The sequence below is a fragment of the Halichoerus grypus genome, chromosome 8, assembly GCF_964656455.1.
Source record: "Halichoerus grypus chromosome 8, mHalGry1.hap1.1, whole genome shotgun sequence".
NCBI lineage: Eukaryota > Metazoa > Chordata > Mammalia > Carnivora > Phocidae > Halichoerus > Halichoerus grypus.
Genome location: NC_135719.1, coordinates 118,782,360 through 118,808,674, shown reverse-complemented (window position 1 = coordinate 118,808,674; position 26,315 = coordinate 118,782,360). Strand labels below are relative to the sequence as shown.

General features: G+C 37.2%; 1 protein-coding gene across 18 annotated transcripts in view; it reads right to left on the bottom strand.

The window, feature by feature from the left end:
* GPHN (gephyrin) overlaps positions 1–26,315 on the bottom strand; it is a 598,378-nt gene that overhangs the window by 34,638 nt on the left and 537,425 nt on the right. For all 18 annotated transcript variants that reach the window (XM_036071130.2, XM_036071133.2, XM_036071135.2 and 15 more), the window contains one exon: positions 25,337–25,458. In XM_036071130.2, the coding sequence (XP_035927023.1) occupies positions 25,337–25,458 (122 nt within the window). The remainder of the gene's footprint in view (positions 1–25,336; positions 25,459–26,315) is intronic.

The following is a 26,315-nucleotide window of genomic DNA, read 5'->3' as shown; positions in this document are numbered from 1 at the left end:
TGAGAAATGGGCCAGATTTTCACAGGTGGAACAAATGAGAAAGGGCCTTATAAACAAGAGGATCAGCCTGTGATGCATCCTCAGTGGAGATTAATATGGGGAAAAAGAACTATCTAGAGTGAAGGACTTGAAGGACTGGAATAGGACATGATTTTGGAAGGCTCTCAAGCTCAAGAATTGGGACTTCATCTAGCAAGACAAGGGTGGTGGTGGGGGTTCCCTAGAAATATGAAGAGGCAATAGGTGTTTATTAGGAAAAAACAAGGAAAGCAGAGACTATGAAATATTCTGAGAGGGTAAAAGGACAGGATGAATATTAGGGATTGAAACTAGGCAGATTCCTGATAGTCAACTGAAAAGACCAGTTTACAGGCCCTTTGATTGCACAAGTCAAAGGTCTCAGAAGAAGAGATGGAGCAATATCAAAAGTCTATCCTCTGGATGTTAGAAGGGTTATAAAGGCATAACTTGAGATTGATAAATTGAGAAAAAAACCAAAGTGCCAGGTATGGGGGCTTATAGGGGGACAGGAAGGTAAGGGTTAGCTAAAAAGAACTATCCAGTTACAACCTGAATTCCATACAAAGGTACTGGTAATACACACTGCACTTGCATTCCCCTTCAAATGACAGAGTACAGAAAGGGAGCCTTTTGAGGAATATCTGTCTAGCTTATACCCTTGTTTTCTGAGAACTTCTTACCCTGTGGGGAAGGGAGGTAGTTCTCTTTTTTCCCCATGGACATCTAACAAGGGAGCAATCCTAGCTTGTTTTTCCAGTTCTTGAGTTTAGTCCCTCTTGACAACTATTTTGCTCTTGGGTTCCTTGAGATAACCCTACATCTTCCCATAAACCCCTCCTTTGCTTAAGTTAGCCTCAATGTTTTTTTGTTAACTTGAAATCAAATGATGTCTCAATGAGATAGCATACATTCCTCCAAATCACTCTTGATTGTGAAATTTTTTTCATGTCCCTTTACCTTAAGGTATTATTTGATGGGGGAGAGAGGGAGAAAGGAGGAGGAAAAGTGGGTGGAGGAGAAGAAGATTTATAAGTAGGACATCATTTCCCTTTTTATCTACGGGTGACAGAGGTAAAGAGAGGAACTTGAGGTTCACCTGAGAGGCTACCTTCAACTCTCTAAGGCTCTAGAAGAGATAAGCTAGTTGGGAGGTGGCATAGCACAGAGATCAAGAATCTAAACTCTGAAGTCAGACTGCCTGAGTTTAAATCCTGGTGCTACTATTTGCTAGATGTAGAATTTTGGACAAGTTGCTTAACTTCTCTTTGCCTCATCTTTCCATCTATAAAGTAGAGATAATATAGGGTTGTTATGAGGATTAAGTGACATAATACATATAAAACAGTTTATGGAATAGTACACAGTACAAACTAAGTTTTAAAGAAAGGTTAGTTGCTATTATTGTTGTACTACTGACAGAAGCTTATCATATAAACATACCTAACACCCTGGCAAAGTTCAACTTTAGCATGCTTGATAGTTTTTATTTAGGAGAATATTTATGACTAACACAGAAGAATATCATAGATTGGGCCTTAGATACATTCAGAACTATATGTGAAAAGTCCAAATGGCTCTATAGCAAGCTAGGCCTGGTTCCAGCCTAAATAGTTTCATTTACTGGTTGGTTCTCTTACTGGATCTGGATAAAATTCTCCTCTCCAAGCACTGGCCTGTCTATGAGTATATTGGGGGTTGTTTGGTTCTGAGGAGAAAGCTCCCAAGGAGAAGACACAAATATAGATAAGTTTGAAAAATGGCTCACACGGGCTTCAATCTACAAACATAGGGACTCTTTAAAATCATCTACTGAATTGCTTATGCAGCCAAAAAGGTACCCAGGTATTTGATAAAGATAGGATCTATGTTAAAACATAAAAAAAAAACAAAAAAAAACCCTTAAAAAAATCCCTTTCAAAGTTAAACTGGTTAGGCAAACATCTTAGAGGAATTATATTCAATAATGGGTATATTTAAAGTAGTTTTGAATTAAGTATTTTGTACAGATTTTTCATCAGTCTTTTTCATTTTACATTAGTGAAAAAGACAGCAACTTATTCTATTGTATTGAAATACTATAAGATATGCACATGATGGGTTCCTGATCACTGCATGCCCAGAGCTCCAGGCCCTTCCCTTGTTGAATATTATTATCATCAGGCTGAGCCAAATGGCTGGTCAATGGAGTAAATGGAAAAACACAAACACAGGATAATGTGGAATGTGGTTCAGGTGAATGGACAATGAATATTATTAACAAAATATAATTTTGTGTTAGTACAAAGAGACATCAGCTAATTTCACCAGTTTTACAATATGTAATTTATAACATGTCAACTTCAGAGGATTATGGTAAAGTCCCTGGAAACAAAGCAGCAGTAACATACACATCTTCATGGTATTAATCTTTGTAGATGGAAAAAAGGTCCTGGGACACGCTAGCTGATGATGCAAATAAACATACATTTCAGTGATTTTTTTTTTCTTACTTGTTTTTATATTATCTGGGGAAGATTTTTTTTCCTATTTTATAAAACTGCAGAGTCATCAGCTCTCCATATGAACTTTTCTAACTTGCAGAAATAAACTAAAAAGGATTTTATGCCTTTTAGTATTCAAAGAACATTTTCAGTGTTGCTTTCTACTTTGTGTCTGGTGTATTCACAAAACATTGAATCTCAAAGTTGGAAGGGTCTTTGGGGGGCTCATTGTGTTCATTATCACAACTGGGTGCATTCTTTGGGTCCTGCTCTTCTCTATCCCCCTCTGCCCCTCTCTTTGACTCTACTTTCTGTTGCATATTTCTGGTGTCTGGGATCTAGTAAGAGATCATGGCTTAGTAGACGGTCAGGTACAAATGTATGCCAATAGTCAGAGGATCTATAACTTCATTTATGTTGCATACTATAACTCTATTTATTGATAATAAGTCTGCGAAGTAGATTGAACAGGTAATATCATGCTCATTTTATAGAAAAAGAAAGTAATATTCTGAGAAAAGTAGCGTTTTATTTATTTTTTAAGTAGGCTCTACGCCCAATGACCTGAGATCAAGACCTGAGCTGAGATCAAGAGTCAGATGCTAACCAGCTGAGCCACCCACGTGTCCCCAAAGTAGTGTTTTAAAGGTGAGGTAGAGCAACGTGGCAGAGCTAGAACAAGAGCCTCTGGATCCTCATTAAGTATTTATTCTATCCCACTGACTCATCAGAGTGACTGTCTAGTTCTTTTAGGAGCATGACATGTCATACAAGGAAAACTCTCATGAGAATGGGCCTTTGTACAAAAGCATCAAATGGTAAGGCAAAAAGTGAGAATCTATCTGTGTTGACTAGGAAAGTGCATGTGTGGACATGTCAGTATAATTCTGGGGAATGAAACAAATGTGATTCTGATCCTATGTACAGATGGAAACTAAAGATTTTGATTAAATGTAACTTTAGGGCTTGTTTACAAGTCATAAATTTGCTCTCTTTTTATGATTCATATTATATTTTAAATGATAAAAATATTTCCAACATAACATAATAGTATAACAGCCATGTATCTATCTTTCAGAATTGACAAATGCTAATATTTCCCCATATTTCATATTCCCTCTTCCCTCATTTTCTTAAGAAATAAAAACAAGTTTGTTTTCTAAAACTAAGCAATTACTCTGAATAATGATAAAAGGAATAGGTAACAAGGATTATAATTGTGGATATTATAGCAGAATAAAAACTATTCATGATTTTTCAGTTTTGTTAAATAGATCATGGTATATTAATTTTCTCAAAGAAGGGAGAGTAAAACTAAAACATCATAATCTGATCTTTTATTATATAATATTACCTTATATATCTTATATGTCTTTTAAATGACATTACTTTGTATATATTAGATCATTTGATATTTAAGAAATAAAAGTAATGACAATAATATGCACATTTTAGAAGAACAATACACTTTCACAGGTATGTGTTAATTTCACAACTCTATGTGGTAGGCAGGGCAGGAGAGGGCACTGAGGTTCACAGTGGTAGTGAAATGTTCGAGGTTACCCTTTGTTCACTCTACTACTCTTTTAAACTATAGTAATATTCACATAATGAAAGGTAATTTGTTATACACAGTATGCCTTCAGATAAAAGCTATTTATCATTTTTATCTAAATATATAAATCCTATTTATGGATGCTATATAGAAATGATAAAAACCGGACAATTTGTACTTTTAAAATTTGAACTATCTTCTCACCATTGCCACTGGAGGGGATGCTGGATTAAGCAGATTAACTTTCCTCAGTATATACCAGTAGCTTCCCTTTTCTCAAAGAGCAGCCACATCTTAAAGGGATATTGTGATATCATTTAATTCTTCCTTCATTAACAACTGTAATTTTAATTAGACTTGAATGGCGATTAATCATTTCTTTAAAGATAAATCGAATACCAGCATTAATCTTGGTTTACTAGCACTTTCCATTTTCACTTGAATTATTAAGTATCTACCCATTGTTCTCTTAGAGTACCAATATTATATAAAAACATTCTAAAAGACAGCTGATTTAGTACAAAATGCTAAAAATTTAAGTACTAGGTGAGAAAATAGAACTGTTAATTGAAGCCCTGAGTGTCACAAAGTCTAGAATCCAGTTTTGTCTCCTGCTAACTGAGATAATTCTGAAAAGCAAACATCACTTTTTGGAGTCTCATTATTCTTATTTGTAAAATAAGAACATTTGGACCACATTCTTTCTATCTCTAACATTCACTGATGTAAACCCACTTGAAGCTGAGTGGAACCCAATTTAAGCACAAAGGTATCATTCTTTCCTTCCTCTCTTTCTTTCTTTTTTTGTATTTCAATAGAACACAGACAGCTTGCTGTTGGTGCCTTGCAATTCATGAGTTGTGATTTCCATGCCTTTTACTTATGATCCTTTTATCTACTACAATTACGTTCACATCAGGGCCATGGTATCCTAGCAGCTTCCTGAGGGCTGAGAATAAATAGAACTCTCAGTAGGCAAAGGAAAATACCAGCAATCTAAGAAGCCAGCAGCTGGAGGGTAGAAGAATAAGCACAATTTAGGACAGCTTCTACTGAAATAAAACTGCTGGGAGAAATAATAATTTCAGCAAGAATAACAACAAACAATTAAAGCACTAATGGAAATAGACATAACATTAAAATGATGTTCTGGAATGAAAAACATGATTTTCAAGTTTAAAAATTTAGTAGATGAAGGTGAATATAGTGCCTAATGCAAACTCAATTAGTGGCCTGAAAGACTAAGTGGTAGAAATATCTCAAAGGAATGGGGGCACCTGGGTGGCTCAATTAAGCATCTGACTCTTGATTTCAGCTCAGGTCATGATCTCAGGGTCATGAGATCAAGCCTCCAGTTGGGCTCTGTGCTCCTCAGGGAGTCTGCTGGAGATTCTCTCTCTCCCTCTCCTTTTGCCCCTCCCCCCCTCTAAAAAATATCTGAAAGGAATGTACAAAACTAAAAATGATGGAAGTCAATGCAGGAAATAATAAGAAACTTGGAAGACAGAGCAAGAGGCTGACATATTATCAATAGGAATTCCATAAAGAAAAAAAGGAACCGATGGAGGGGGAAAAGAGAGGAAAATTTCACTTATTTGAAAAGGGCTTGGAAGTTAAAAAAATTTACTGAGTTCAAGACAAGATTGCCCAAAAACAGAAACCTAAGAATGTCTTGGTAAATTTTGTAATTTCAAGGATAAAAAGAAAATCTTACAAGCTGTCAGACAGAAAGATTGGGCTTATTAACAAAGGAAAAAGAATATTGGCTTTGGACTTCTTACCTACAATACCCAAACTATAAAATAATAGATTACCATAAACATATTCAGAGAAAAAAGGCCTGCAACCTCCAAATCCTATACCCAGTCAGATCCATTCACCTATCAGGACAGAAGAATCATATTTGTGAAAATGCAAAGATTCAGATAATAAATCAACCAGTAATGTTCTGGAAAAATGACTCTAAATGAAAAAAAATAGATCAGAAATCTCAAGATAGGGGAAGATGAAGAGGAGAGGAAGCACTTTTCAAATACATTTACAAACACATAAATAAAACTATACAGCTAAATCTAAGTGAATAATGATCAAATAAACTGGAAAGTTATAATGTATGTACTAAATATGGATTTCCCAGAAGTTGTAGAGACATACTGCAAAAGAAAACTTAATTCTAGAATTCAAAGCATTTTCTCAGCAATACCTAAAAGTTTAGGGGTGAGAGGAGATGGGGAAAGTAAAAGTTCACTGGTGTAGGGGCACACAGAGGAAATAGGAATGCCTTGGAGAAGGGATATAGTAAGCACCTTTTAAAAAATATAATAGTGGAAAAATGTATATTTGATTATGAATATCAGAAATTAGAAGGAAGCATGAAGAGAATGGTAAAGTATAGCACACCTTCCAAAATAGTAAGAGGGCAAAAGGGAACAAATAACACCTGGATCAAACCAACAACAGAAAAAAGGACAAGGAAGAAATAACAAAGTTGGATAAATTGTAAACATAAAGTAAGTTGGAAGAAAAAACATCAAGGGAATCATTTTTTTAAAAGATTTTATTTATTTATTTGACAGAGAGAGAGATAGCGAGAGAGGGAACACAAGCAGGGGGAGTGGGAGAGGGAGAAGCAGGCTTCTTGCTGATCAGGGAGCCCGATGCGGGGCTCGATCCCAGGACCCTGGGATCATGACCTGAGCCGAAGGCAGCCGTTTAACAACTGAGCCACCTAGGCGTCGCAAGGGAATCATTTATGGCAAACTTCATGGTAAAGCAAAATAAATTTTATGCCAGGATCAGGGTTACAGTAACTCAAGGCTCGTGCAAAATCAAGCCTTTTTTTTTTAAAGCTCAAATCCCATTTGAATGTTATTCACAATGGATACGCTAAAAGATGAAAGACTGAAAAAAACCTGATAGGGCAAAAAGACACCAGCCAGGTATAAATAAGTGAAAAAGCAGGAGTGGCATATTAATGTCAAAGTGGAATTTAAGTTAAAAGAACTAAAAAGGATAAAGAGAGGCAACAAATTGTGAGAAAAGGCAAATTTATAAAATTGATACAATAATGTATGGTTGTCTCACAAGACAAGGTCTCATTTTTTCTAGGCTTCTTGATTGCCCTGCCAAATCCCTGCACATTGTAGGCACTCAACAAATCAACTGAATTAACCCTGGCCTCAACTCAATCTCTCTACAGTAGCTTTGGGAATGAAGAATGTACAGCTATTACAAGTATAATATAATATAATAATATTGTCTGCAGATAGAAGATACTACTTAGCATTTATATAATCATAAATAGCACTCTCTTTGAAAGGTTGTCATGTAGAAGAGGTAGTAAATTTATTTGGTGTTGCTCCAGAGGGCAGAATTAAGGGTAATGGATGGAAGAAACAGAGATAAAGACTTTGGCTCAGTGTAATGCAAAAACATCCTCAGCACAACAGCCATTCAACAATAGAATGAGCTGCCTCATAATGCAAGTAAAGATGTTTCTCACTAAAAGCATTGAACAAAAACCTGATGGCTAGCTGTTAGACATTTCTCTAATACCTCCATCGGGAAAAAGAGACTGGACTGGCTAACATTGGAAGTTCCTTTCAATTCTAAGATACTGTGATTCTATGGAAATAACTGAAATTAATATTTTCTTTTCACATATAGACTGAAGTGTAGAGGGAGAAACTGACTAGAGCACTGAAATATAGTACTCATCTTGCAGATCATACTTTTCTTTCTCTCACTTTCTGAACATCAGGAGCATTTGACTATTTGACTTGAATTAAAAAAAAAGGCATTTTTCCCCCCAAAGTTATGACATTCACTTTCAGCTTGGGAAATGGCTATCAATAATAATAACTGTACTTTCCCTGGAATTCTAACTTAATTCTAACTTAACTGAATATCAAAGAAGCTTAAACTTAACAGAAAGTAGATAAAAGGGAAAGGTAAAACAAATCTCAAAATAAATCTCAGAGAATGCAGGTAGCTTTCTTAATACTTTATGTACTTCAATTTCTGTGAAAGAAGAATATGTCTAGAAGGTATGATATCTTTTGATAACATCTTTTCAGATTTCAGAGGGCTTTGAGAGCCCACTTTCAGTTCAGATTTTTGCTTTTTAAAATTTGTGTCTGCCTTAACTTACTATAATCCTGACTCTGACATAATTTTTTTTTTGCTTTATCATGAAGTCTACTATAAAATTCAAAACGAAGACAGAGTCTTTACCCAAGTTTAGATTTTATGGATTTCAGACAGAGCATTCAGAATGTAAATGCAGTTTTATTTTAAAATATTTAATATAAACATGCAGATGGACAACAGCTGTTAATTAGTTTCCTATTTCATCTGTTTCACCAACTGTAGCTGTATCATTTTAAGATGAGTGAAGATGACAGTGGGAAAGTGAGAAAAATTCTAGGATTTGGAGATTAAGGAATAATGTCAGCTGATCATAGCAAGATAACAACAACACAACAAAACCCCCCAAAACCCCAGTTCTGGAAGTATACTAATCATATACTGATTTCCTCAGAGGTCCAGGGTAAATTCCTCAACTACAAGTATTTTCTGGGTATCAACTTCATTATTGATTAAACTTCATACTACATGTAGCCATCATTTAGTCCTTCTTCAGTCCCACTGGGTGTTTAGGCACTATAAAGTCATGTAAAGACAGAAGAAAACATGGTCCCTGCCTTTAAGTTTAAAAGCTAATACAGAAAACATATGATAAAAATTTAGGAAAATGAATGAAATAAGCAATGAAATTAATATCACTGATTGAATTCAAATACATTAATTAAAATGAAAATACATATAAGGTAAAATGGTATAAATATTGAGTGGGACAGAATGATCAGAATTGGCATGGGATAATCAGGAAAGGCTTTCTGGAAGATATTACTTTCTAAGTAAGAAAACAATTTCTAAAAGTACAGTAATACCTGGAGGTCATTTTTAGAAGAATCTAACATCAACTATAACAGCAACTCTTAAGGCTTAAGAAAGGAAACTGTAGTAGCCACCAAAAAAGTCCGTCCCCGAGAGTGGGAAGAATCTCTTATTGTTAAACACATTTGGTAAGTAGAAAGAATATTTTTGGTTCGCCAATAGAAAATGAGATACCTCTCTTAATAAATAAATCTATTTAGAAATCTATGAGAAAATAAATCTATTATGTTGACTCAAAAATTAAAACTTTACATTTTGAGCAGAAAAGGTGTTCATTTCATAAGAGAAGAAAGGCAGTTTATAAAGATGACAAGAATTAAATTTGGATCTAAATTCTCCCTGATAGTTAGAAATTTCTACTTTTAGAACAGTAGGTAAACAACTAAGATGTTAGGATATGTTTGTTTCACAAATTGGAAGACATGAAGCACTGAGCTTTGCCCGAATAATCACTGTACTGTGAAGTCTACCTTGATAACCCCTTCTAAATATGCCAGTTTTATAAGAATCCAGTTTGCTATCTCAGTGCTTGTTCCCTTTCTGTTTCATGCTTTAAGGTGAAGAGGCAGCTTCACAAATTGGCAACAACAGGAGCAGGCAATTCAAATCCCAAACACCAGTCTGTGACAGAGCCAAGCAGGCCCAGCAGATATGAGTGGGGCAGGCTTCTGCGATAGCAATTTTCCAGAAGGGGTAACTCTTTTCTTAATTATGGGAATTTCTCAGCCCTTCAGGCTTGCAAAGTCTAAGTCAGCAGTTGGAAGCTACATTACCATGCTGTTTTAAAGCTGATGTAAAAATATAAACAGCTCAATAGTTAAAATCAGTTTTAGACATGATATAAATTCAATTAATGCTGAACTTCAAGAAATTTTCCCCAAGTGGATTCTGTGTATTTGGATCATGATTACCGCTTATTATATTTAAGAGGTAAATGTATAACATCATCTACTTAAGCCTGAGGGAGCAGTTCCCCAACTTTTTAAATTAGAGGCTTCATAAATCCATTTGGAATGCTACTCCCTCTCCTCCCACTTTATATTTCTTTTTCTTCAGAAATATAAAATGAATTATCTCAGCCATAAAGCTTTACGTTGTACCCTTTTTGGGGATGTGTCTCAGTTACTAACGCAATTCTGTTGTCAGTGCCATACTTTCTGGTCTATTCCTATGGCTACAGTTTTTGGATTCACTGTGAAGGGACCCTGTAAGCTCTTCTGGACAGTTGCAGTTTCTAGGTTCCATGGAAAGAGAGGGTGGTATAGGAAAAGATGGCAGGGCTATCTAAATCTAGGAGATATACTCCTACTAAGTACTACGCATATAGGGTCACCAAGACACACCTTTATGTCCTAGCCTTTGTGGAGCTTATAGGCTGGTGGGAAAGAAAACAGCCCTAACTTAATATAAACAAATCTTTTTTCCACCCTGTTTTTTTTTTTATTATGTTATGTTAATCACCATACATTATATCATTAGTTTTTGATGTAGTGTTCCATTGTTTGCATATGATGTAGTGATTCATTGTTTGCATATAACACCCAGTGCTCCATGCAGAACGTGCCCTCTTTAATACCCATCACCAGGCAAACCCATCCTGCCACCACCCTCCCTTCTAGAACCCTCATTTTGTATTTCAGAGTCCATGGTCTCTCATGGTTTGTCTCCCCCTCCGATTTCCCCCCCTTCATTCTTCCCCTCCTGCTATCTTCTTCTTCTTTTTTTTTTTTTAAACATATAATGTATTATTTGCTTCAGAGGTACAGATCTGTGATTCAACAGTCTTGCACACTTCACAGTGCTCACCATAGCACATACCCTCCCCAATGTCTATCACCTAGCCACCCCATCCCTCCCACCCCCCACCACTCCAGCAACCCTCAGTTTGTTTCCTGAGATTAAGAATTCCTCATATCAGTGAGGTCATATGATACATGTCTTTCTCTGACTAACTTACTTCGCTCAGCATAATACCCTCCAGTTCCATCCACGTCGTTGCAAATGGCAAGATTTCATTCTTTTTGATGGCTGCATAATATTCCATTGTGTGTGTGTGTGTGTGTGTGTGTGTGTGTGTGTGTGTGTGTATATACACACCACATCTTCTTTATCCATTCATCTGTCGATGGACATCTTGGCTCTTTCCACAGTTTGGCTATTGTGGACATTGCTGCTATAAACATCGGGGTGCACGTACCCCTTCGGATCCCTACATTTGTATCTTTGGGGTAAATACCCAGTAGTGCAATTGCTGGATCGTATGGTAGCTCTATTTCCAACTTTTTGAGGAACCTCCATACTGTTTTCCAGAGTGGCTGCACCAACTTGCATTCCCACCAACAGTGTAGGAGGGTTCCCCTTTCTCTGCATCCCCGCCAACATCTGTCGTTTCCTGACTTGTTAATTTTAGCCATTCTGACTGGTGTGAGGTGATATCTCATTGAGGTTTTTTTGATTTGGATTTCCCTGATGCCGAGCGATGTTGAGCACTTTTTCATGTGTCTATTGGCCGTTTGGATGTCTTCTTTGGAAAAATGTCTCTTCATGTCTTCTGCCCATTTCTTGATTGGATTCTTTGTTCTTTGGGTGTTGAGTTTAAGAAGTTCTTTATAGATTTTGGATACTAGCCCTTTATCTGATATGTCATTTGCAAATATCTTCTCCCATTCTGTCAGTTATCTTTTGCTTTTGTTGACTGCTTCTTTTGTTGTGCAAAAGCTTTTTATCTTGGTGAGGTCCCAGTAGTTCATTTTTGCGCTTGCTTCCCTTGCCTTTGGCGATGTTTCTAGGAAGAAGTTGCTGCGGCTGAGGTCGAAGAGGCTGCTGCCTGTGTTCTCCTTTAGGATTTTGATGGACTCCTGTCTCACATTTAGGTCTTTCAACCATTTGGAGTCTATTTTTGTGTGTGGTGTAAGGAAATGGTCCAGTTTCATTCTTCTGCATGTGGCTGTCCAATTTTCCCAACACCATTTGTTGAAGAGATTGTCTTTTTTCCATTGGACATTCTTTCCTGCTTTGTCGAAGATGAGTTGACCATAGAGTGGAGGGTCCATTTCTGGGCTCTCTATTCTGTTCCACTGATCTATGTGTCTGTTTTTGTGCCAGTACCATACTGTCTTGATGATGACAGCTTTGTAATAGAGCTTAAAGTCTGGAATTGTGACGCCGCCAGCTTTGCTTTTCTTTTTCAACATTCCTCTGGCTATTCGAGGTCTTTTCTGGTTCCATACACATTTTAGGATTATTTGTTCCATTTCTTTGAAAAAAGTGGATGGTATTTTGATGGGGATTGCATTGAATGTGTAGATTGCTCTAGGTAGCATTGACATCTTCACAACATTTGTTTTTCCAATCCATGAGCGTGGAACGTTTTTCCATTTCTTTGTGTCTTCCTCAATTTCTTTCATGAGTATTTTATAGTTTTCTGAGTACAGATTCTTTGCCTCTTTGGTTAGATTTATTCCTAGGTGTCTTACGGTTTTGGGTGGAATTGTAAATGGGATCGACTCCTTAATTTCTCTTTCTTCTGTCTTGTTGTTGGTGTATAGAAATTCCACTGATTTCTGTGCATTGATTTTATATACTGCCACTTTACTGAATTCCTGTATGAGTTCTAGCAGTTTTGGGGTGGAGTCTTTTGGGTTTTCCACATAAAGTATCATATCATCTGCAAACAGTGAGAATTTGACTTCTTCTTTGCTGATTCGGATGCTTTTTATTTCTTTTTGTTGTCTGATTGCTGTGGCTAGGACTTCTAATACTACGTTGAATAGCAGTGGTGATAGTGGACATCCTGCCGTGTTCCTGACCTTAGGGGGAAAGCTCTCAGTTTTTCCCCATTGAGAATGATATTCACTGTGGGTTTTTCATAGATGGCTTTTATGATATTGAGGTATGTACCCTCTATCCCTACATTCTGAAGAGTTTTGATCAAGAAAGGATGCTGTACTTTGTCAAATGCTTTTTCTGCATCTATTGAGAGGATCATATGGCTCTTGTTCTTTCTTTTATTAATGTATTGTATCACATTGATTTTTTGTGGATGTTGAACCAACCCTGCAGCCCAGGGATAAATCCCACTTGGTCGTGGTGAATAATCCTTTTAATGTACTGTTGGATCCTATTGGCTAGTATTTTGGTGAGAATTTTTGCATCCACATTCATCAAGGATATTGGTCGGTAATTCTCCTTTTTGATGGGGTCTTTGTCTGGTTTGGGGATCAAGGTAATGGTGGCCTCATAAAACGAGTTTGGAAGTTTTCCTTCCATTTCTATTTTTTGGAACAGTTTCAGAAGGATAGGTATTAATTCTTCTTTACATGTTTGGTAGAATTCCCCTGGGAAGCCATCTGGCCCTGCGCTTTTATTTGTTGGGAGATTTTTGATGACTGCTTCAATTTCCTTAGTGGTTATAGGTCTGTTCAGGTTTTCTATTTCTTCCTGGTTCAGTTTTGGTAGTTGATACATCTCTAGGAATGCATCCATTTCTTCCAGGTTATCTAATTTGCTGGCATAGAGTTGCTCATAATATGTTCTTATAATTGTTTGTATTTCTTTGGTGTTGGTTGTGATCTCTCCTCTTTCATTCATGATTTTGTTGATTTGGGTCCTTTCTCTTTTCTTTTGGTAAGTCTGGCCAGGGGTTTATCAATCTTGTTAATTCTTTCAAAGAACCAGCTCCTAGTTTCGTTGATCTGTTCTACTGTTCCTTTGGTTTCTATTTCATTGATTTCTGCTCTGATCTTTATTATTTCTCTTCTCCTGCTGGGTTTAGGCTTTATTTGCTGTTCTTTCTCCAGCTCCTTTAGGTGTAGGGTTAGGTTGTGTACTTGAGACCTTTCTTGTTTCTTGAGAAAGGCTTGTATTGCTATATACTTTTCTCTTAGGACTGCCTTTGCTGTATCCCAAAGATTTTGAACAGTTGTGTTTTCATTTTCATTGGTTTCCATGAATTTTTTAAATTCTTCTTTAATTTCCTGGTTGACCCATTCATTCTCTAGTAGGATGCTCTTTAGTCTCCATGTCTTTGAGTTCTTTCTGACTTTCCTCTTGTGATTGAGTTCTAGTTTCAAAGCATTGTGGTCTGAAAGTATGCAGGGAATGATCCCAATCTTTTGGTACCAATTAAGACCTGATGTGTGACCTAGGATGTGATCTATTCTGCAGAATGTTCCATGGGCGCTAGAGAAGAATGTCTATTCTGTTGCTTTGGGATGGAATGTTCTGAATATATCTGTGAAGTCCATTTGGTCCAGTGTGTCATTTAAAGTCTTTATTTCCTTGTTGATCTTTTGCTTAGATGTTCTCTCCATTTCACTGAGGGGGGTGTTAAAGTCCCCTACTATTATTGTATTGTTGTCGATGTGTTTCTTTGCTTTTGTTATTAATTGGCTTATATAATTGGCTGCTCCCATGTTAGGGGCATAGATATTTACAATTGTTAGATCTTCTTGTTGGATAGACCCTTTAAGTAGGATATAGTGTCCTTCCGCATCTCTTATTACAGTCTTTGGTTTAAAATCTAATTTGTCTGATACAAGGATTGCCACCCCAGCTTTCTTTTGGTGTCCATTAGCATGGTAAATGGTTTTCTACCCCTTCACTTTCAATCTGGGGGTGTCTTTGGGTCTAAAATGAGTCTCTTGCAGACAGCATATCAATGGGTCTTGTTTTTTAATCCAATCTGATAGCCTGTGTCTTTTGATTGGGGCATTTAGCCCATTTACATTCAGGGTAACTACTGAAAGATACGAATTTAGTGCCGTTGTATTGCCTGTAAGGTGATTGTTACTGTATACTGTCTGTGTTCCTTTCTGGTCTATGTTGCTTTTAGGCTCTCTCTTTGCTTAGAGGACCCCTTTCAATATTTCTTGTAGGGCTGGTTTCATGTTTGCAAATTCCTTTAGTTTTTGTTTTCTGGAAGCTTTTTATCTCTCCTATTTTCAATGACAGCCTAGCTGGATATAGTATTCTTGGCTGCATATTTTTCTCATTTAGTGCTCTGAATATATCCTGCCAGTCCTTTCTGGCCTGCCAGGTCTCTGTGGATAGGTCTGTTGCCAATCTAATATTTCTACCATGGTAGGTTACCTATCTCTTCTCCCAAGCTGCTTTCAGGATTTTCTCTTTGTCTCTGAGACTCGTAAGTTTTACTATTAGATGTCGGGGTGTTGACCTATTTTTATTGATTTTGAGAGGGGTTCTCTGTGCCTCCTGGATTTTGATGCCTGTTTCCTTCCCCAAATTAGGGAAGTTCTCTGCTATAATTTGCTCCAATATACCTTCTGCCCCTCTCTCTCTTTCTTCTTCTTCTGGGATCCCAATTATTCTAATGTTGTTTCGCTTTATGGTATCGCTTATCTCTCGAATTCTGCCCTCATAATCCAGTAGTTGTTTATCTCTCTTTTTCTCAGCTTCTTTATTTTCCATCATTTGGTCTTCTATATCACTGATTCTCTCTTCTGCCTCATTTATCCTAGCAGTTAGTGCCCCCATTTTTGACTGCACCTCATTAATAGCCTTTTTGATTTCGACTTGGTTAGATTTTAGTTCTTTTATTTCTCCAGAAAGGGTTTCTCTAATAACTTCCATGCTTTTTTCAAGCCCAGCTAGTATCTTTAAAATCATCATTCTGAACTCTAGTTCCGACATCGTACTAATGTCCATACTGTGTAGGTCCCTGGCAGTCGGTACTGCCTCTTGTTCTTTGTGTTGAGGTGATTTTTTCCGTCTTGTCATTTTGTCCAGAGGAGAATAGATGAATGAGAGAACAAAATGTGAACAGGGTACCAACGTCCCCAGAAAATATACTCTAAACAAATCAGAAAAGACCTGAAACCAGGGTAAAAGAAAGGGAAAGAAAGAAAAAAGAAAAAAAAAAAAGAAAAAGATAAAGATAAAAACAAACAAAAACAGAACAAAACATAAAAACCAGAATATGATCAAATATGATCAGGCTGGTGCATAGATCAGTGCCACATACTGGATTTTGGATGTATTTTGGTCTGTTAGAAGAAAGTGCCTCCCAAAAATTTAAAGAAAGAAAAACTTATATATGTACAAAAATAAGGGTTAATACGATGAAGGGATGGAATATGACTGTAAAGATGAAAATTATAAAAGATTTTATAAAAGGAATTGATAAGAAGTTGTTTGAAAAAAGAAAGATGAGGTTTAAAAAAAAAAGAAAAAAGGGAGAGAATGCAATGAGGCAGGAGACTAGAACAAAGCCATACACTAGAGATTTAGGGTATATTTTGATCTGTTAGAAGAAACTATATCTCAAAAATTTAAAGAGAGAACAACTTATATATATATATATGCCACAAAGAAGGGTAACTACTATGAAGGGATAGACTATGACTCTAAAAATGAAAAATAAAAATGTTTTTTAAAAAAGGGATTGATAAGATGTTGGTTGAAAAAGGGAAAAAGAAAAATTCAAAAAAAGAAGACAGTTAAAAAAAAATTAACTTTGAAAGACTAAAGAATCATGGTAAAAAAGCCATGAATTCTATGTGCAGTATTCCCCTAGCGCTGGAGTTCTGCCATTGTCATTGATCGGTAAACTTGGTCTTGGCTGGCTGTTCTTGCTGATCTGGGGGAGGAGCCTGTTGCCGTGGTTCCCAAATGTCTTTGCCGGAGGCAGAATTGCCCCGCCCTTGCCGGTCTGGGCTATGTAATCTGCTCAGGTTTGCTCTCAGGAGCTTTTATTCCCTGCAAGCTTTCTGTTCGGCTTTGGAGGATGACAGTGAAAATGGCGGCCTCCGAATCTCTGCCCCAGAGGAGCCAAGAACTTGGGGCCCAACTCCTCAGTGTGCCCCCAGAGAAAAGCAGTCAATCACTCCCGTCTCCCCGGTCTCCAGCCGCACTCCGTGCTCACCCGGCCTGTGACCGAGCGTTTCTATCTCTGGCACACGACCCCGTGTGGAGTCTCCAAACCCAGCAGATCCCTGCGGTGCAGTCCCGCGTTGCTTCTCCCGGGGGAGGAAGGGGAGTCTCCCTGGATCTGCCGCTTGTTGGGTCCCTGCTGGAGGAGCAGTGGCCCGACTGTGCCGCGGATCACGGTTTATGGCAACCCTGAGCTGAGAGCCCGTGCCTGGGCTCCGTCTCTGCAGCCGGCTTCCCCGCTCCGATACCTGAGAGCTCTGCCGCACTCAGGCACCCCCGGTCTTTCTGTGACCCTGAGGGTCCTGAGACCACACTGTCCCACGAGGGTTCCACCCACCGCTTAGCCACTGGAGCGATGTCCCTCCGCGGAGCCGACTTCTTAAAGTTCCAACTTTGTGCTCCGCGGCTCTATCACTTGCCAGGAGCGGCCGATGGAGGCCCGTTTCCCCCGCCATCTATCCTCCCGACTATTGCCTTGAATTCACTTCTCCTCACGACCTACCTTCCAGAAAGTGGTTGCTTTTCTATTCAGAGAGTTGTTGCTATTCTTTTCTTTGATCTCCTGTTGAGTTCGTAGGTGTTCAGAATGGTCTGATCCCGATCCAGCTGAATTCCTGGGACCAGACGAAATCCAGGTCTCCTACTCCTCCGCCATCTTGCTCCGCCCCCCCTTCTACCCTGTTTAAGCCACAAAAGTAGCAGTTTCTCTAAGAAATTTTATCAGGAAAGTGAGGGAAAGAAAAAAAAAAGGAAAAACAGAGAAGAAAGTATGTGCCCAAATGATGACTATCTCAACCAAGTCTGGCCACAATTATCTTGGCTGGAACATATAATACACTCTACTCATTTACCTATCCAAACCTCTTCATTTGTTTTAGACTCTTCTCCATAGTAGGGAAACAGTAGTAGCTCTTGCTGCCTAGGAAGACAAAAGGAGGCTAATAGGTTATTTAACCAGCCATGGGGAAAAGAATACTAGGACATCTATTGTCCCATATTCAAGGTAGACATAGGATGGAGCTTAGAAAGAGTTTATCCCTATAAACTCACACCAATTTGTGCCAATTAGAAATCTCTAGACTTGACTAGTTTCATATTCAGGTCATACTCAGTGTTTCTTCTCTTTTTCTCTTACTTCCTGGCATTTGCTGACTAGCTACCATGCACCGACACTGTTCTAATTGCTGAGGAAACAGCCATAAACAATTTGTTTTACATGCCTACCAGCAGTTGAGGACAGCAGTTGTTTTATTTTCATTTTACCTCTGCTATCAACATAGCTTTGCATATGTCAGGCAATCAACAAATGGTCATAAAATGGATAAAATAAAAATTTAAAGACACTCTCAAATAATTGTGGGTATATGCCAAGATTTAGTTTACAGCTGTTCATCATTTACTTACAATTGAGAAAGGTTAGGAACAACCTAATGTCTGACAACAAGGGATTGTATAAATAAATAATATTAAACTTTATACTGAGAATGACATATAGGCATTTAAATGATATCGCAGAGGACTATGTGATAATAGAGATGGATGTTTATGATACACTGAGTGAAAATGAAAAGTTAAAATAAGACTATGATTTCTTTGTTTTTTTATACTTACACACATATAAACTGTACACACACAGAATTGAAGAATGGAAGAAGAGTAATACTGGGTAATGGGATTATGTAATGTATGTATTAATTTCTTTTCTTTGCTTCTTTTTTGTGAAACAGTATTCTCTAAATTTTCTTCAGTGAACATTTATTTGTTCTAAGATTAAAAAGTTACATAAAAATGTACACTAGAACATCTAGAACAATGGCCCAAGAAGTACATAATAGAACTGGACCAGGACTAGAAGATGATCATGTTATCCCCAATCTAAAATCTTTCAATGTCTTACTACTAATTATAACTCTGTAAACAGTATTAAAAGATACCATGCAGTCAGTACAAAGCTGACAACTTAGGGTAAGTCTTTTCTGCACAGCTGATTTGTAACTCACAGGTTATGTTCCCAGAGTCTTTATATAAAATTGGTTGTTTGGAACTTAGAATACATTTCTAAATAAACATCTATAAGTACTATAGATGTTGGGTATGATTCTAGGGTAAACAAACAAACCTTAATTTAGCTCATAATGTTACTAGTATATTGCTGAATCCCTCTTTAGTACTAGCCTGAATTATGGAAGCAAGATGGAAGACTGAAGAAAGAATGCTGAAATGTAAAGCATTTGCTTATGACATCTTCTCACCTACCTTTCTTTAGTCTTTTCCTGCTGCCAAGTGTACTTCTTGCTAGACCTTCAGTATCTTGCTATGCTAAGGTTCTGATGTGGTCTTGCTTAGTTAGTTTGCCCTCTGCCAAAGAACTCCAAGTTCTTCTTCTCCTTTTTTTTTTTTTTTTTAAGATTTTTATTTATTTACTTGCGAGAGAGAGTGCACAGAGGGAGAGGGAGAAGCAGACTCTCCACTGAGCAGGGAGCCCAATGCGGACTCTATCCCAGGATCCCGAGATCATGACCAGAGCTGAAGGCAGACGCTTAACTGACTGAGCCACCCAGGTGCCCCTAAAGAACTCCAAGTTCTAAGTGATTTGCTTCTGTTCATTCAGTGCAGAGGATTTACACAGATGTTGGATGTCTAGTTTAAACTCATTCACATTAATATGCAAACAACTCTTTGTCAGGTAGAATGCTCTTTAACACAATTGGATCTTTAAATATTAGATTATCAGAAAATGCAGCAAAGTGAATAGAACACATTTAGCCAGTGTATGGGTTATCTGGGCTTAATAAAACACGTCTCCTAAATAGGCTGTATCTTCAGGGTTGGGGAACAAGGAGATTAATGGTACCACTAAACTGTTCTTGTTCTTCCTGCCTTCCCCCCTTTCACTTCTCAAATGCTTTTTCTCCCTTCCCTTCTCTTAAAGTAGTGACAAAGGAGCTTTATATGGTGAGTAGGAAAAAGGTAAGAATAGGGGTGGCCATTTGTGAATCTAAGTTGAGTAATATAGGCCTGACTACCAAATTGTCATACATTCACATTGTGTGCATGCTCTCTTCCCCTCTTTTCCTCTCTCCTTCATCCCCCCACCCCCATAGAAGATACTATGAACTTGGTATAACAAATTACCCAAAAGTAATAAATGCTGCAAAAGCAGCCCCAGCAGCTGTGGAAAGAAAGGTAAAGGAAGAGATTATAAAAGAAAGACCATAATACATCCTCCTGACATTTTTCCCATTTCTATATCACCTAAAGATTTGGATTCTGCAACTCAAGTCCTTATAATTCACTTGTCAATATGTAATTCACAGTTTAAACTAAATTTTCCTCTCTGGCTTTTGAAATGTTCATAGCTACTGTTTACTAAGGGGTTTTATTCATTACAAATGGAGCTAGCCTATTTAGTTTATTAACCTTAATATTAATGAAATGTGGATGCTAACTCCAGTTAAAAAAGTAGGATGGTAGAGCAAAAGGAGAAAGGACCCTGAAGTTAAGACGGGCCTGGGTTGAACTCCTTACTCTGCCTTTTACTAGCTGCATGACCCTGAATAGGTTGATTTTTTTAAGCTTCAGTATTATTATCTCCAAAATGGGGATTAAAGATACTTATCTAGCTCTGTTGTTTCAAGAGGCTTAAATAAGATACATACATGAAAGAATGTAGTATAGTGTTATACACACACACACACACACACACACACATATATAATGGGTACTCAGTAAAGACTGACATGTTTGCAGTAAGGAGACAGGAGATTGGAGACTGGGAGGAAAGAGAGAAGTGGATCAGAATTGAAAACTTTTTTGTAGTTCTTACTAATATCTGTCTTATTTATCTCTGTGGTACCAAAGACTGGTACAATGCCTGATAGAGCATAACCATTTGTAAAAGTTTGTTGAATTATTACAGTCTGCTTATCCACATATAATAAAACCCCAATTCTGCCATAGGTATAGAATATGCACCTTAGAAAGGTAGCAGAATAGAGGGTGAGTTAGAGGGGAACAAGACTTAAGGCATGGAGACCAGTTAAGATGCTAGTCTTGTATGTCTAGACAAAAAATAAATGGAGCCCTGAACTAAGCCAGGATGGTAGGAATGAAGAGATGGGAATGTAGAGAAGAAATACCAAGGAGGGAAAGCCTGTAGGACTTAAATATAGAGTGAGTGGAAGAGAGGAGCTGTGATGACTCTTGTTCAGGTTTCTTCTGGCTTGGGTGACTGGCTGGTGGCTGAGACAGAATAATGAAAGGAAATGGAACAGGGTGGCAGTGGGGAGGGGCAGTGAGAGAGGTGGGGGGATGGTTAGTTTTGGACAGGTTGAGTTTGCAGTGCCTATTGAACTTAAAAGAAAATGCACCTAGTAAGCAGGTGGATCTAGGCATGGAGCTCAAGATAGAGATAAGATCTAGGAGTCATTAGCATAAGAAATTAGAAGGACAGAAAGCCAAGAGTGAGCCATGGGGACCCCTAAATTTAGGGAATGAGCACAGGAAGAGGAGCTACAAAAACCAAGAAAGGATAGACTACAAATGGAGCCTGAAGAAATGGAAGTGGTGTATTGCTGGAGAGGGATGTAAAATTGTGCTAGAGAGACCTACTGGCTGGGTTTTGTAGGTATTTTATTTGTGTTTGTAGTCACATATCATTTTGATAAGGCTTTGTAATCCAGATGAAGAGAAATCAACATTGACGCTCTTCCGTTCTATGTAATAGCCTTTACAATGTCTTTTGATTTAGTCTCTTTTTAAAAAAAAATTCTACTTCCAAATGTGAGTTTAAGCTCTGAAACTTTCCAAAACATTTTTATTACTAGTCTATAGTTTCTAGTACATTTCTAGTACATGTAATGTCAAAGGCAAGATCTATGTTTCAGCTTTGTATCTTCAATAGCCTTTGTCTTAAAATCCATAGTAGATGGCATGATTAAATTGACAAAATCCTTGTTATTTCCCGTGATCCATGGACCAGCAGCTTGGTATCCTTGGGAGTTTGTTAGAAATGCAATATCTTGGCCCACCCCACATTTGCTAAATCAGAATCAGCATTTTAAATAAGATCTTCAGGTGATTCTCATAGGTACACAACACATACTTCCTGACTGAATAATTAATGAACAAATTGTATTGTTCTTATTTCTAGCCTATCTCCAACTTTAGCCCATGTTTTACCTTGTTCAAATTATTCTAAAATAATGGTTATTATGTCAATTCTGCTTTTTAAAAAAGTTTAAAATTTAAGTGAGTTGGGTAGTTCTGCTTGGATTGTAAAGCCTTAAATTTCTACCAAATTGACCCCATTATCCTTCTACCTGAACCTCCTGTTCTGATCAATCTGGCCTGACCTGTAGCTGTTTATTTCTACTTCTCTACTTTATTTTCTATTTCTCTATTTTTTGTTCATTCCATGTTTCCTACTTGATTAACACACTCTTTTTCTAAATATACAAATTCTATTCATCCTTCATGTTTTAACTAACATTGCACCTTTATAAAACTCTGACCATTCTAGCACATAGTGATGATTCTAATTTCTGACATATTTATAGTTATTATCTTGTCTTCATAATGATAGCAAAGAATTGTAGATTGTTAATTTCAAGACTTAGCTTCCATTTTCACCTCTGCCACTAACTTGTATAATGCTGAGCAAGTTCATTTAACATCTCTGGGTTTCAAAATTTGTCTTAAAAACAAAACAAAACAAAAAAACAACTAGGAACCCCAAGAGTATTGTGTTCCACGTGCTGTGAGAAACTATGTCTTACAGAATATATTTTAATATACACAAAATATTTATAAGTGAATGCTTTAAAATATAGTTGTTAACTCTCAGGTATTTGAAGCATCCTTCCCGTAATCTTCACTGTACTCTCTTTTTAAATAAAATGTAGAATAAGCAAAGGCAAAATTTAGCTCAATTTAATCCCAATAAGTTACAGAATCTTAATCTTCAATTTTAACATTTATCATTAAAATTATGGTTGGTGATAAGAATAAGAGCTGAGAAGTAGAATCACAGAATTTAAAAACCAGACACCAATCTTTCTTTAAATACAAGAATAGAGCTCTTACTCCCTATTCTTATCTGTCACAGCTGAGCAGGGGTTCTGGGCTTACTGACATTCTTGAGCTATTTCTCTCCCTGCTTTACACAAAGTGTAGTTTCTCCCATGACCCTTGTGTTTCCCTGGAGAGCTTCACAGAGAGGCTTCTGTATAACATTTGCTTTCATTAGCAAAAGGCTACATAGGAAGGAGAAGAATGAAGTGGGAGGTAACCTTCACAGAGTATCAACAGGCTGCAGATTAAATGTACCTTGTTTCCTTTGCAAAACTTCAACATAGATTTCCATTAGAACAGTTATAAATTCTTTCCACCCGCATTCCATCTCCTCATTCCAACCATTTACTCTGGGCCTCTTCAAAATAGCACTCTCACTGAGAAAGTCTAGATTTGCATTGTTGTATTTTTAAAAAATTGTTCTCAGTTTTATGGAAGATATTTCCATCTGAGAAAAGAATATACACTAGAGATTTGCATATTCTCAGAATTGCCTATATCTTGCTTATCATTTTATTGTTCTTTATATGCTGTTTTCAAGGTATATTTTGGAGTTATATGTAATATCAATATTAATTATTAGTAAATGTCTACCGCAAATCAGCAGACAATTAAATATTAGCATATCAACATAGGCTTTCACTGGTGTACTGGCAGCATAGATAGTATATCAAGCAAGCATTTTTCTTATACAAAAGTACAAAAATAGGAGGAGTAGACAGAATTATAGTACAGAACAGCTTAAGGTAAAATGAAAAACAAACAAACAACAAGCTTCTTTTACCTTATAATATTCCTTAGAGCTCATTAATGAACTTGAAGGCAGGACCAGAGCCAGTTGTGGGTGGGAAACAAATCCTAAACGATCTGGTAAGTTGTTCTCTAGAGTTTCAGGATCTGCTCTGTGCTTTTGGAACTCTTGGGTTCCTCTAACCTCCTTTGGGAAGTTAATTTTTGTCCTCTTTAAAGGTGTATCTACGGATAACTTTTAGGTTTATATGAAAGGACAGGTTATTGGTGGTCAGGCCCAAATTCAAATAAATGCACCCCCCCCTTTTTTTTCCAGTGGGTTCTTTCTACTTCTTTCCAAGGGCTAGGGAGCCTGGGTCAGGGTGATACTAAGCAGCCTGTGACATTGTCTTCACCAGCATGGGTTCTAAGTTGGCTGGCTACTTAGCTATGGGCTTCTCTAGAGCTAAGCATCCAGGTAAATACAAATGTTAAGATTTTAAAAACAATGACATTTGAAAGTATATCTAACAGCTTCTATTCCAATATCCTCAGAAAAAGAAAAAAACAAGGAGGAAAGGACTTTAAAAAGTGAAAGGACATAAAAGCTACTCCCTTTCATGTTAGGATGCTGTGTCCAAGGTTTGGATTATACTGTGTCCAGGTTGGGCTTAAGCTGGGATATAGGTGTCAGAGCGTATCTTGTGAAATGGTAAGGCAGAGCCTCTTCAAAAGCACATTTGCTGGGAAATTCCTACCTTGTCCTGGGGAAGAAGGATCCTGACATAATGAGCTTTATTCAGTTACAAGGTGGTGATAAAGGAAAGGGGCAATTATGGGGGACAGATACATCATGCTATCTGTCACTCAGATTTGTCTCCCAGCTCTGTCTCCACCAGGCTGATGTTTGAGTATTATTAAAAGCAGGTATGCCTCTTGTGAACTGGAAATCCTGGTGAGAGAGGGCTGAGTAGCAATGTCACATGGTAGTGGGATGCTCAGAAAGAGCAGACTTGCTCTTGATCACATGTGAAAATCTGTTGGAAGTTCATATAAAGCCTTGGGGAATTTAGCAGAGGGCTCAGTTAATTTAGAATATAGGGTAATATGCTCTTAGAGATGGGCAATTCTAGTCAATGTGCCTCCATTTGTACTTACAAGTGGGTGAAGGCTACAGAAACTTGGGTTACATAGGATACAAAAAAATCAATATAAAAGTCCTAGAAAACAATTGTACTTAAACTGCAAAGGAGCAGTTAGTGAGAATTTTAACATTCTTTATGTTCTTACTCATGTCTTTCCTGCCTTTCTTGAAACAAGTGAGTGTGAATAGGAATAATACCATCACCATTAATTCCATTAGGATAAAGCCAATGATATAAAAAAAAAATCCTTGGAAACTTTACATACCTATAGGAGAACAAAAATATTTCTCCTGTTGTAATAGACACTCCAGGACAATGTCTATCCCAAAAAGGCACAGACATGTTCATAATTCTTTTGCTTCTGAAGAATGAGATTAATGAAAATTATGGTATTAAATTTCTCTTTAACAACAATCCCACCTAGGTAGTACTCCCAAAATGCAAATGTGTACAATAACAACTTCCAAATAAAATCCAGTACTTACTTGTCTCCCACAATTCCCAAGTTGATTGTGGGATAACCATGTTCCTGAATTGTTGCTAAGAGGGTTGAACGATTGCTGTCTCGAATCTTTCCTGGTAAGAGGTCATCTTCGGGATTTAGCAGCTACAAAGCCAAAAAAAACACCACAAATTATTCTTTTTGGTGTTGCCTATGGTTGATGGAAAAGAAATAGATCTAGTAAGCAGAGTTTACCTTATCTAACATCTACTACAGTATCTGGCACATAGAAGATACATGCCCAAAGGATCTCTGAATAAATATTGAGAGTATAGGAGATTGAAAAAAACATTCTTCCAGAATTAAAAAGCATGCAGAAATTTAAATGGTGACTAAACAGCAGGCCAAATATCACACCTGCTTTGGCTACAGTTTGACAATAGTGCTCTGTAGAGATTGGCCTTCCCAGTGGTTGCTCACCAGGATAAACTAAATAAAACAACCTCCTTTATCCCTCCCAGTATTATTTTCCAGTTTGTCTTTCACTGAGAACATCTGAGGTAGAGACTGTGTGACATGATATTCTCAGGTATGAAGAGAATGATTGTTAATATTTTGTTTCAAGCTTTTTGATCTCTTTTCTGAAGTGAGATCAATAGTACCAAAGAAGCTGAACTTATTTGAAGGAGAGGGAGACAGGTGTCTTGTATCTTTATTAGCAAATTTAAACAAATAATACTTAACTAGACATATGCACAATTATTCCATGACTCTGAATTGAGTCACTCTTTAGAGATTTAATATCTACCATTATATGTCTATGAAAAAAATTATTAGAAGCTTATTCTATGTTAGGATGTTCCAGTGAGGCAGGGTGGTATAGTAGGAAGAGCTTGGGATTCAGACAAGATTCAAATTCAAGTTACCCAAACACATTATGCCTAATGTTCTCGATTATAACATATAGTAATAATAACTATCTTGAAAAGTAGTTGTCAGGATTGATTGAGGTAATGAACACT